The sequence below is a fragment of the Lacerta agilis genome, chromosome 17, assembly GCF_009819535.1.
Source record: "Lacerta agilis isolate rLacAgi1 chromosome 17, rLacAgi1.pri, whole genome shotgun sequence".
NCBI lineage: Eukaryota > Metazoa > Chordata > Lepidosauria > Squamata > Lacertidae > Lacerta > Lacerta agilis.
The window spans coordinates 1,598,378-1,611,785 of record NC_046328.1 but is presented as its reverse complement, the minus strand read 5'-3'; the positions used below and the strand labels follow the sequence as shown (position 1 = coordinate 1,611,785).

At 42.5% G+C, this 13,408-nt stretch overlaps 1 protein-coding gene across 1 annotated transcript in view; it reads left to right on the top strand.

The window, feature by feature from the left end:
* Nucleotides 1–13,408, top strand: part of KNTC1 (kinetochore associated 1) — an 82,009-nt gene that overhangs the window by 39,742 nt on the left and 28,859 nt on the right. The window contains exons 33-40 of the mRNA XM_033174388.1: nucleotides 177–376; nucleotides 535–707; nucleotides 843–940; nucleotides 6,703–6,844; nucleotides 8,832–8,888; nucleotides 10,216–10,379; nucleotides 12,905–13,009; nucleotides 13,251–13,379. Coding sequence (XP_033030279.1) covers nucleotides 177–376; nucleotides 535–707; nucleotides 843–940; nucleotides 6,703–6,844; nucleotides 8,832–8,888; nucleotides 10,216–10,379; nucleotides 12,905–13,009; nucleotides 13,251–13,379 — 1,068 coding nt within the window. The remainder of the gene's footprint in view (nucleotides 1–176; nucleotides 377–534; nucleotides 708–842; nucleotides 941–6,702; nucleotides 6,845–8,831; nucleotides 8,889–10,215; nucleotides 10,380–12,904; nucleotides 13,010–13,250; nucleotides 13,380–13,408) is intronic.

Below are 13,408 nucleotides of genomic sequence, written 5' to 3'. Positions count from 1 at the left end.
TTCTCAGTGGAGTGTGTGTTCACATTTCATCACCTATGAATGAACTGAGCACAAGTATGTGTTTAGCACTGTAAATAAACACAGTTTCTATGGTTGCGAAGCTGGACGTGAAGCTACGCAATTCTATTTCTCATTTTCATATTTTTCCTTTCACCCTTTTATTTTGTCTTCTTTAGGAGAATTTTAATACCTGTACTTTGTTTGGAAGTCATTGGAATCAATTATCAGTATCTCAGCTCCCTGAGAAAATTGAAGGAAAAGAGTCCAGCTTACAAGATATCAGCCTGAAGAAACCGTTGTCCCATGAGATGGCCTTAGAACTGGTACCGAGAGCATTAGATGCTGGAAAAATTGAAGAGGCACTAAATATATGCAGGTTTAAAAAATGCATTTGGGCTTAGCCATTACCAGTCACTGTGCAATCTGGAGTTTTGCATGCTTTATTAACCAACTATATTTATTTGAGGTTATTTTTTGACATTTATGTCTGTTTGTACTCACCTTAATCCTTTCCTTTAAAATTTTGTCCTTAAGAGATTTTTATGAAGATCGTCGTAATGAACAAACAGGACAGTTGCTGTTCTTAGCATGTCAAAAACTTTGTCATATGCTGGGTTCTAGTACTCCGATGGTTATGCCAAAAGGATTAAATCTTCCAGCTGTGGTCCATGAAATGGCATGTCAAGCAGTTACTATTTGCAGTCCAGGTAATTAATAACTTCACATCTTCTGAAAAAAATATGGTTTTTTTCATTCATTTTTACATTAAATGAGTAACAGTTCTTAATTTTTTTTTTTTATATAGGTAAAATATATTTAAAACATTCACACTCTTTTCACAGATCTGATCTTAGATGCATTGGAGCTTTGCAAACACACCTCAATTGCCCATGAAGTTTATGGAAAGTGCCAAACTGAGGACTCTGGATCTACATCAAAGGTGGTAATGCAGAACAAAGTATTTGCTGTTCATGGTATCTTGCTCTTTAGTTTAATAATCAAAGTTGTCCCTGTTGTACTAAAATAAAAGCAGTAAGGGTGTGTTTGGCTGCTTTGTATAGCAATATTTGAATACATGACATTTCACACAGGACAGGGTCTTACCCTCAAGGATTTCAGTAGAAACAACAGAGGCAGGGGTACACAGGAGGATCCCCACTTAACAATTTTCAGCTGTGTGTTTGTGTGCTCAGAGCCTCGCCCATTTATAACCTTATGAACAAGAGCCAAGCGCAGGTGTTTTCACACACTAGTCTGATTCCTTTTAGTCTGTTCCCCCTTCCACCTTGGGAGGGACAGTTAAGGACCCAGCAAGATATCTTTTTTTTTTTTTTTGGAAAATGAATATTCCTTTATTAACGATATTATCAACATTTACATAATTTACAAATTTTCCATATAATACTAATAACAAAGAATAACAAATAACAAAATACAAAAAACAGTGAAATGTTAACAAACATATGCTAATTGAAAAAATAAAAATAAAAAATAACTAAAAATAAAAGACAAAAATACAAATTAAATAAATTATAGACTTCCAATCTTTTCCAATGAGCATACCTTTTCTGCTTGCGAAAATACTTAACATTGTCATTTTATCCTTTAGATTATTTCCAATACCTTCTGAAATCCGGATACAGCCTTAATTTGTTTCATACAATAATTTTACCTCCAAGGTCACTCAAAGGCCGCCAAAGACTTTATACCATTGTTAATGCCTTGTAGATACACTCTATATCTCTCCCATTTCTGCAAGAAAACCTGTCTGTTGATTCCTCTCAGGCTATCCGTTAACTGGGCCATCTCAACATACTCCTGGAATTTGTTCTGCCAATCTTTTACCTTTGGAGTGCTCTCCCCCTTCCAATTCGATGCAATTAATATTCGTGCAGCAGCAGTACCATATAGGAAGATATCTTTGACTTTCTCTGGAATGTCATTCCCTATTACGCTTAAAAGGAAGGCCTCTGGTTTAAGAAAGGTTATTCCCCCCAAAAATTTAAGTTCGTCGTATATTACATTCAAGAACTCCTCTTTGCCAATCCTCAATACAATTTGTTTTCCCTATAATGGGGATAGATTGAAACAAAAACATTAATTTGGGTAATATGTTCATTTTGACCACAGATATACGTCCCCAGAAAGTTAACTTCAGCTTGCTCCACGTCTCCATATTCTTTTTAATATCCGTCCATACTTTAACATAATTGTCTTCATATAAATTTATGTTTTTAGTTGTTATCCAAATTCCCAGATATTTTATCTTTTGGCATATCTTGAGCTTTGTTAATTTTTCAATTTCTTCCTTATCTTCTGGTAATAAATTTTTTGCCATCAATTTAGTCTTATTTCTATTCAATTTGAATCCAGCAACCTTTCCAAAAGTATCAATTATATCCAGTATTTTTATTATGCTTTCTCTAGGGTTTTCAGATGTTATGATTAGGTCATCTGCGAACGCCCGCAGTTTATGTGTTCTTCCCTATTGTTATACCCTTAATATCTTTCTCTTCTCTGATTTTCCTATTTAATACCTCCATCACTAAAATAAAGATAAGAGGAGAAAGCGGGCAGCCCTGTCTGGTTCCTTTGCTGATTTCACATTCTTCTGATATGTTGTCGTTAATTATAACTTTTGCCCTTTGTCTGGTATAAATAGCCTTTATTCCTTTGCTGATTGCCTCCCCAAATTCCATTTGTCGCAATAGTGCTGTCATGAATCTCCATGACACATTGTCAAATGCCTTCTCCGCATCGACCGCCATTATTATTGATGGTTTGTCAATTCGCAGATCTAGATAATCCAAAATATTTACTATACACCAGATATTCCTCTGCATTAGGCGGCCGGGGAGAAAGCCCGTCTGATCTTTGTGAATTATTATTTGAAGGACTTTTTTCATTCTCTCTGCCAAGGTGTAGGCAGAGAGTTTATAGTCGTTATTAAGTAGCGATGTCGGCCTGTAATTTGTTATCGCCAGCTGGTCTGTTTGTTTCCCATGCTTTTTTTTGTTCTGTCTAATTCTGGTGTGGTCACACCATGAAAGTCTCCCAACAGGATTATTCTCTCTCCCACATAATCAATTAATTTCTTTTCTAATGATTGATAGAATTCTTTCTTATTCGTATTTGGGGCATAGATGCCTACTACCTTTATCTTTTCCCCCTGCACGCATATTTCTATTACTACTATTCTTGCTTCGGAATCTTTATATATCATTTTTGGTTCCAAGCATGAACGCGCATATATTACTACCCCTCTTTTCTTTACTTTATCTGAGGATACAAATTTCATTCCTAATTTCTTATTTGCAAGGATCCTTATGTGTTTTTGTGTTGCATGTGTTTCCTGCAGGCATACTAGATCAAGTTTTTGCCTCGTAATAATGTGTTCTACCTTATTTCTTTTTGCCTTATCGTTAAGCCCATTCACATTCCATGTCAAATTTTTTAGATTCATCATAAACTTTATTATTTTTGCTCAATATGCTGTTTTGTTTTGTTTTGTTTTGTTTTTTGGTTTTATTTTTGTTTTGTTAAAATGGCCAAGTTTACTATATTCAATAAGAATTCAAACAACGCAGTAAAGGTAATACATTGGTACAGAAAAGCAAATATAAAAGATAGAAAGATTATTCCGGTTTACTTCTCAAGTTCCCTCAGTCTCTGTCGGTGTCTCCGTCTCCTCCGCTCCTCCACCCATGTTTTGAGCCTCCCAGTTCCTTCCTATAAGTCCTCCAAAACTTATCAGCATCTGCCCATGTTGTGAACCTTCTTTTCTTTCCTTTGAAGAAAAAGGAAATGCCCTCCGGGAACTCCCACCTGTGCGATACTGATTTTCCCTTTAGAGCCTCCACTAATGGCTTATAGCTGTCCCTTTTTCTAAGCAATCTGGTTGGGATTATTTTATGTATGATAATGTCATTCTCCTCCACTTTGAGCTTACTTTTACTGCTAGTTTGCAGTATTCTATCTCTTATTTCCATTGATGCAAAGGTAACCAAGCAATCCCCTGGCCATTTGTTCATTCTGGCAATTCTAGATCTAACTCTAAAGACTCCCTCTATTTTTTGTGCCATTTCCTGTTCATCAATTTGGAGCCAACCCGCCAGTGCTGTTTATTTTCTGATCTATCCGTTCCCCTGGTTCCTCGGGGATCGCTCTGAACCTTAAGGTCTTTTCCCTTCTGTGCATTTCAATCATAGCAATTGCATCAAGCACCGCTTCGTATGTATCTTTCACTTCCGTGATTTCTTTTTTCATCTTATGTTTCCCTTTTATGTTCTCTATTCTCTATCTGAGATTTTCTCACTGATTCCTCTAATGTTATTGATTTACCTTTTAACTCTTGCACAGTCTTTGTCAGTTCCAAATTCTTAACCATAAGCTCATTCATCTTTCCCGTCAAATCAACCACAATCTTTACATTATCATCTATTTTTGCACCCATCTTATCCAGCTTTTGATCCGTAGCTTTTGCATTATCATTCATTTCCTTCTTCATTTCAGAGATATCTTTCTTCAATCCCAAAATTAGCTCTCTCATTTCCATATTTAGTTCACTTTCAAGTCCCGAATTCCTTCTAACCTGATTAATGGAGGTAGTTGGTGCAGCTATATTGGTAAATTTCTTATTTGTATTTGACATACTATGATTCCCCCTTCAGTCTACTCTTTCCAATTGTCTTAATAGTGGCCAAGCTTAAATCAACTCCAGTGGCCCACTATCACTTAGCAAAAATAAAAGTGGATGAGGAGAAAAAAAGAGAAAGAAAGGAGAGAAAGAAAGAAGAAAGGGAAAGAAAAGAAGGGGGAAAGGAAAAAGGAAGGGGGCAGCGTTAATAATAATACAAAGTGTTAACAAATGCTTTCAGTATGCAGGAAGGACTAAGGGGAAGGGAAAGATGGGATGCAGGAGAAAAGGGACCCTAATATGGGAAGAAGGGGGGGAAGAGAAGCAAGATCAAAAAAGAAAAAAGAGAGAGAAAGAAAGGGGAAAAGGACAAGAAAAAAGAACAAGGCAAAAGAAGAAGGAAAAGAGGAACAAATACAGAAAAAGAAAAAAAATAGAAAAGCTAAGGAAGGGGTAACCCAAACTCTTATTTCCCACCCCAAATTGGGCTAATGTGTCCCAAGTTCAAAACTTTCATCCACCATCAGTTCTTGTTTGTATCCGAACCAACAAGCCACCACCCACAGATTTTTGGATTGCCCAGAGGATACTATCTCTTCAATTCAACAACATTCAACTGTCACCTTAACCCAGGGGTCAGCAACCTTCGGCTCTCCAGATGTTTCGGACTACAATTCCCATCATCCCTGACCACTGGTCCTGTTAGCTAGGGATCATGGGAGTTGTAGGCCAAAACATCTGGAGAGCCGAAGGTTGCCTTTGCCTGCCTTAACCAAAAGCCCCACCAAGTTACAGTTCAGGGGATGTCCTCTAGATGTCACTGTAGTCCTCTAGGCGTCACTGTAGTCTTCCCGTCTTTACGTCTCCTCTTAACGGAAGTTGGTCAGTTCCTCTGCCTCTGCAGCTAATTAGATGATTCAGCAGCTTTTCTTCCTCCCTTTACTTTTCTTAAAGTAGCCGCAGACAGTACCTCAGTTCGTAAATTCCTTTTAATATCTTTTAATATTCACACTTCAGTTCACACCACTCGTCAACGTCCCAATATGTCTCCCCTTTCACTCCGATAATTTAACAAGTGGGGGGAAGGAGGCTCGAAGTCCGTCTTTGTTCTAGCCTGCAAACCTCGCAGTCATAATGTTTCCAAGGTTTTGGAGTGGAGGGAACAGAGCCTCTTCTTTTACCCCCTTATCGTTATCATCTTTACTCCTTTTTACTATAAAGTCTGAGACAGTGCAGTCACCAAGTAATATAACACCTCCAGCTCTTATTCGTTATTCCCAAAATCCTCTGGTTTGGTTACAAGACCGAGTTACACGTTAAGGAAATCTCTCTCCCAGAGAGAGCCTCCGTTCATAGGACCCAGAAGGTGCAACTAATATAAAAGACAGTTTTCTTTATAACTTTCCTCAAGGCAAAATAGTAAGGATTATAATCTTGGGACCCTTGACTGCGAACAAACCGTTCCCAAAGTATTTGTACCTTCCTTCCAGACCCTGTTTTCGTTCAGAGCTGCTCAAGTCAAAAGCTCAACAGAAAAGATCCCCTCTCCGACTTACCTTCAACAGGACTGTGCCGCGACAAAAGTACACTTTAAATCCAAAGCTGTCCAAGCTAGTCTTTTGTTGTTTATCCTTAGACTCTCCAGCTTCCCTTTGTTTTGAGCTGTGAGTCCCGCCACGTCCTGTTTAATGGATGGAAATTCAGCCGCCTGAGTGATCCGGAATCGGGCTTTCTCACCTGGGGGAGGGGTCGCTGTTTTCTAGCGCCCAGGAGCTCCTCTTCCCAGCCGCGAGACTCAGTTCAGAGCCCCTTTTTCGCGCCGCGGCAGACCCTTAGAGGTTCAGGACACCCTCCTGCACCTTCTTGGGGGTTGTGAAGCCCAACAGCCCCCGTTTCACCCCCGTTAGTGAGTGCGCACCTGCAGAGCAAACAGAACGCGCGTCCGAAATCCACCCCGCGGAGGACCGGAAGCCCTCAGACCCAGCAAGATATCTGTGTCCTCCCTACTGCATTCATCTTGCTTTTCTTGTGGAGCTTTGACAAAAATGATAGTTCTTTTTGTTTAGACAACCTGTTTTGGAGCTGATAAAGACCCTTATGTAGAGTGGATGTTCGATGACTTTTTCACTGAAGATGGAGCAGTTCTGGACCTGCCCTTTGTGCTGCCTTCTGCATATGAAGTTGCTACATCTCTAGTGCCCCAAGCAGGTAACCTTTGGTGGCTTAAACTTATTTCCACTGTCTTTTCTCATATGAACTACTGTTTTAGGGAATTCTAGCACTTTATTCCCTCCCCTTTCCCTGTCTCTCCAATGCTGCATCTCTCTCCGTTATTTTTTGTGCTAGCTAAATTGGTATTATTCAAGTGCAATAGACCCCTACAGTTCACCTTTACATTATTCAAGGTTAAAATATTGGACATGTTAGTCAACAGTAGTGACTGAATAGTGACACAAGCATTTGGTTAGTTAACAGGAGGAGATGGTTGGTTGATCTTGTGGAGCTGTGTTCTTTATTTATTGTTGTGGCTTTATTTAGTGTGGAGTGCGTGTGTGGAGTCTATATGTTGCACCCTGTTCTGGGATTGATTTTATTTGGAGAGCTGATTATAAATAACCTGAATAAATAGTACTGTAGTCACTCTCACATGCTATGATAAGCCAGGATTGCTAGTTAAGAACATAAGATCAGGCAAAGGACCCATTTAGTTTACCATTCTGTTCTCGTAACCAGATGCCTATGGGAAGCCCACAAATAAGACATGAGTGCAATAGACCACTCTCCCCATTTGTGATTATCCGCAACTTGTATTCCGAGGCATGCTGCCTCTGGTTATGGAGATGGTACACAGTTGTCATTAGTAGTAGCAATTGATGGCCTTGTGATGTGCAAATGCAGAAGCTCTTTCTCTCCTCCCCACTTAAAGAAAGTAAGAAAAAAATAAAACTGGTGGTAATGGAGGAACCACCTGGGAAACCCCCAAAAGAAGAAGGCTCAGAGTCCAGGGATTGGTGGTAGGGCAACAATGAGTCGTCAGATGTGGAAGACTGGGGAAAGGAGGTGTCGGAAGCTGAAGAGGTAACATGGCTTAGTGAGCAGGGAGAGGCTGGCAGAGAGGTTCAGAATTTGAGGAAGAAAATGAAGCAGGGGAGAAGATACCAAGAGGCAGAGATGAGTCTGGCTGATGACAGGTATCTTCCCCTCCACCCTTGTCTCCCAGAAGCAGAAGAGGCAGAAAAAGGGTGCAGAGGTGAGGTTGGCGATACACAGATGTAGTCTCTGATTTGTGGGGGGGGGACACCCTGGAGAGGAGGGGACTTAGACAGCTGTGGAGAGGCAGGCATCTTTAATCTCTGCAAATCCTTCATGGGGGCAGGACCTACCAGAGATGTGTTGCTGTGCTCATTAGGCCTGACACTCTTTTGCAGATCTGGTTTTGCTAATAAAGAGTTAACTCCAACTTGCACAATGTGATTTACTGCTGGCTTGCTTCTGATATTTCTCATCTATTTCCACTCATCCTGTAAATAGTTGCTGCATAAATAAAGCCTTTGAACTCCATAAAGTGTAAGTGATGGTTCCAATCTAATCCATCCAAGCTTCAAGGTTTGCTAACAGAGTTACAGTGGTATTTTGCTTTACGAACGGACCTCCGGTAAGGATTGTGGTTGTAAACCAACATACCACTGTACAGTGGTACCTCGGGTTAAGAACTTAATTCGTTCCAGAGGTCCGTTCTTAACCTGAAGCATGCTTTTGCTAATGGGGCCTCTTGCTGCCACTGCCACTGGTGCGTCATTTCCGTTCTTCTCCTGGGGCAAAGTTCTTAACCTGCAGCAACCACTTCCTGGTTAGCGGAGTTTGTAACCCGAGGGTTATGCACGTGATCCGTTTTGGGTTACTGTGCATAACTCGGAACGCATGTAAAAAACCCTGACAAACTGGAAGTCGCGCGATTTGAGTGCTTCTGCGCATGCACGAAGTCCGCAGAAGCATTCTGCGCATCCGGCGGTCGCACGCGCTCCCGCGCACTCCAGAAAATACTTCCAGGGGGAGGGAGTACGTATCCCGAACGTACGCAACACGGAGCGTATGGGACACGAGGTATGACTGTATTTGGAGAAGGAGGATTATTATCTAAACTGCTGACAGTGTACCAAAGTATTTTGATACAGTTGCTACTTTTCTTTTGCAGACAGGAAGATGTATCCTCTGGACTCAAACAGTTTGGCACATTGTCCATTCAAACAAGGTATTACATGAAAAAATGCTTACAACTACAGGGACAAAAGTATATATTTAAATCCTTAGTAATCCAGAAGCAGAAAGGCATAGATACTGTTGCTTAACACTTTTTCTTTTTTCATTTTCTGTTGTTATGCCTTGAGTTTTAACTAGTTATTTGACTCACACAATCTCTTCAAGAATAAATGATTAGGTTACTATTCAAATAGTGACTTTAGGTATGCTCAGGGGCTTTGATATGACCTGTGGGATTTTTAAATCCCCTATTAGCACAGATTGCCCTAGCCCCTACAACCTGTTTTAAAGCTGGCAGAGCTTTAGAAAAGTGTTCCTTTTTGCATTATAACAAAATGCCTGTACAAATGTCATTTCTAAAGCCTTTTCTTATATTTGCCTGTAGATCAAAATACAAGTCCAGAGTGTCTTTGCATATAGGGAGGTAGTTGCTCAGTTACTTGAATCCTGGCATGGATGCTTGTTAATCATCATCATCATCATCATACATTTATTATTTATACCCTGCCCACCTTACTTTGGGTGGCTTCCAACAAAATATTAAAAATACAATAAAACATCAGATATTAAAAACTTCGCTAAAAAGGGCTGCCTTCAGTCTTATAAAAGTGAGATAGTTGTTTATTTCCTTGACATCTGATGGGAGGGTATTCCACAGGGCAGATGCCACTACTGAGAAGGCCCTCTGCCTGGTTCCCTGTAACTTCACTTTTCGCAGTGAGGGAACTGCCAGGAGGCCCTCGGAGCTGGACCTCAGTGTCCAGGCAGAACGATGGGGGTGGATATACTCTTTCAGGTATTTAGGGCTTTAAAGGTCAGCACCAACACTTGGAAATGTGCTTGGAAACATACTGGGAGCAATTTAGGTCTTTCAATACTGGTGTTACATGGTCTCAGCGGCCACTCCCAGTCACCAGTCCAGCTGCCGCATTCTGGATTAGTTGTGGTCACCTTCGGAGGTAGCTCCACATAGAGCGCATTGCAGTAGTCCAAGCGGGACTAGCTTTAAGCCACAATCCTACACACACATACATGTGTGTAAGCTCAGCAGGCTGGAACTCTGGGAAGACATTGATCAGAGTGTGCCTACTGGTTGATTGCTGTTTGCGCTTTATTTCCTGTCTTGCAGGCCATCTTTTGGTTCTGATTTCAGATCCGCTGAAGTCAATCAGGAGTGTTACTACTGACACCCCCCCCCCTGTTTTTTCTTCAGTGGATACCTTGCCAAGTTAGCTCACTACAGTGTGCCCTACAAATCCGTAATTTCCAATATAAGCCCAATTGTCACTCTTACAACATTCTGTAACTTTCCCCTCTAGGAATGGATGTTTGCCTACCGTGCAGGAATCCCAACTTTGTTCTGCTCCGCAGCTTACAAGAATTTGGCCAATTAGAGTTGGCTTTGGGGCTAACTATCTCCGCTTTTGGGTCATTCTTGCAGCATATAACATCAAACAGCGTGGAAATTAGTCTGTGTGAAAAGGTATGTGCCAGATCTGCAAGGAACCTACTCTGGTGAGGTCTACTTTAGGCTTGTGCCTAAGGCCAAACTGGATAGGACACCATTCACTCAATTAGCATTTGTGTGAATATACATAGCAGGTGGGGGACTTGGGCTCTCCGCCTCGGCTGCAGTCAGATCAAGCACCTGGCAATATCCTATTTGCATGGGAAGTAAGGTTTGCATTTTGTGCCAGTGGCAGCCATTATATAACTGTGATCAATAAGTGTTCCTCCCCATGCAAATAGCAGACACGGGGCCGTCTTATCTGGATCATTACTGCAGAGGAGGCAAAAGACGAAAAGCAGCCACCATGGTCTTGATCTATATCAAGCCCCCCCCCCCTACACTTGCTATTTACATCATAGAAATGACATTAATGTACCAGTAATTGCTGAGTGTGTGAGTGGTGTCATGTCTAGTTTTACTCCTCCTAGTTATACCTGCCTATGAAGGTGTCTGCAGAGTGTGTGAATGGAGGGCAAGATATTATTTAAAGCAACCGGGTGCAGTGATCTGACTGGGCTGCTATCCAATTGCACTACAGCTCAGGCTCTGCTTATAAGAGCCAAACGACTTTGCCAGTTTGTTACAATTATGTGTTTCAACCCACATGCGTGTCCAGCTCTCAAGTGTGTTCATAAAGCAATGAGAGGTTTGGGATCTTTTGCTTGATTTGCTCATCTTGCAAATTAAGTGAGTGAAATTGACCCCAGTGGGCTATGACTTGAACTGGCCATCTTTTGTCAGTCCTCTGCCTTCAGATTATCTCAAGGGCCCCTATTCAGGAGTTTAATAGACTATTTGGCAACTAAATTTGCATGTGTTGACAATAATGCAAGTTGTGAGGAACTCAGGGTTTGCCTGGATGCCTTTCAGGAGACGAGGCTAGATTCAGACTTGTACCAAGGTCACCATGTAGGGTCGTCTGTCATATTTAAGTTACATTGATCGTTATACTTAAGCTATGATCTGCAGAGATGAACCATATAATAAGTTCAGATTAACACACCTGTTCACAAGTTTGTTCCAGGGTGCTGGCCAGAGCTAAACTTCTGGTCTGCTCCTGATCTACTTCAATTGGGGTCCTCGTGTGGGCTTTGGCATTGCTGTCACTGACCACTTTTCTGCCCACACTTGTAACACAGTACTCAGTGCCTTGATACTGACAGAAGTTAAAGGTAAAGGGACCCCTGACAGTTAAGTCCAGTTGCAAATGACTCTGCGCTTGCGGCGCTCATCGCTTTACTGGCCGAGGGAGCCGGAGTTTGTCCACAGACAGTTTTTCCAGGTCATGTGGCTAGCATGACTAAGCTGCTTCTGGCGAAGCCAGAGTAGCGCACGGAAACGGCGTTTACCTTCCCGCTGGAGCGGTACCAATTTATCTACCGTATATTCCGGCGTACAAGATGACTTTTTAATCCTGGAAAATCTTCTCTAAAGTCGGGGGTCGTCTTGTACGGCGGGTATAGTTTTTCAGGCAATGTCACGCGACGCGGGGTTTGCCCCGTCGCTGGCTGCGTGCGTGCGCTGCCTCAGCCGCCATGGAGCGCGACAGGCTCCTGTACAGCGATAGGGGAGGCTCTCCCTGCCGCTCCAGCCACCGCCATGGAGGCCGTTCTGGGCATGGGCGGCAAGCGCGGAGGGCTCCTGCGCGGCTAGAGGGGAAGCTCTCCCCGCCGCTCCAGCCGCCGCCATGGAGGCCGTTCTGGGCGTGGGCGGCAAGCGCGGAGGGCTCCTGCGCGGCTAGAGGGGAAGCTCTCCCCGCCGCTCCAGCCGCCGCCATGGAGGCCGTTCTGGGCGTGGGCGGCAAGCGCGGAGGGCTCCTGTGCGGATAGAGGGGAAGCTCTCCCGCCGCCGCCACCTCAGCCGCCATGGAGCCCGGGCTGGCGTGGGTGGCAAGCGTGACAGGCTCCTGTGCAGCGAGAGGGGAGGCTCTCCCCGCCGCTCCAGCCGCCGCCACCACCTCAGCCGCCATGGAGCCCGGGCTGGGTGAGTATACCCCAAACTCTATTTTTTAACATGAAAAGTTTGGGGGTCGTCTTATACGCCCAGTCGCCTTGTACGTCAGAATATATGGTACTTGCACTTTGATGTGCTTTTGAACTGCCAGTGAATGGGTCTTGAAAAGAGTTTTACACAGTTCACAATTGGCTTAAGCAGTGGGTTTTTTATCTTCCTCATGTTAGTGTGTTTGTGTTTTATTTACATTTCTGTTTAGCGGGGGGGGGGGGGGTACCGGTGGCTCTCCAGATTTGTTGGACTCCAACTCCTATCAGCCCAGCCAGCATGGACAATGGAAGATGTAGTCCAACAACATCTGTAGTCCTAGATTGCTCATTTTTTGCTGTGTAGTATCATTGCATTGTTCAAGATTTAAGTCAGGGTAAGCAAAGCAGACTCCGGTTTCTCACCATGGACCTCCATGTTTGTGATGCCTGTAATGTATATGGCACATGTTTTTATAGCAACAAAATTGTTCCAGTATATTATTCTCTGTCCATCAGCTGTATGACCAGAAGACACTGGATGATTGCAGAACATTCTTCTTAACAATGATTCCAAGTTCTACCTCACTAATTAAAAACATCGTTATGGCCCTATTGCACAAGGTGAGCATGTAACATATGGTGTATTGTGAGGAGGAAATGGCTTTGCAGGGTATCCGATTCCCTCTCCTTAGCTCTTTTGCAGTTCCCATTCATTTGTTGATGCTTGTGCAGGAGAACTTTCTTGGGGGATGGTGCCCTTTGCCAAGTGCCATATCCTTTCCTGATTTACAGAAAAAAATAAATTAAGGCAGACTATTTTTTATTAAAAAGAGCTTACTTTAAAGTATTTTTACTTCCAAAGGTTTTCAACAGCCGCCAAATAGACCTCAACCTTGCACTGGGTTACTGCACTTTGTTGTCCAGAGATGATGTATTTAAAAAGCTCTGGGACGTCATAAATAACACGTCACAGAATTACAGCAAGATTCTGGTAAGTTGTTAAAAACATTTTTCAGTTAG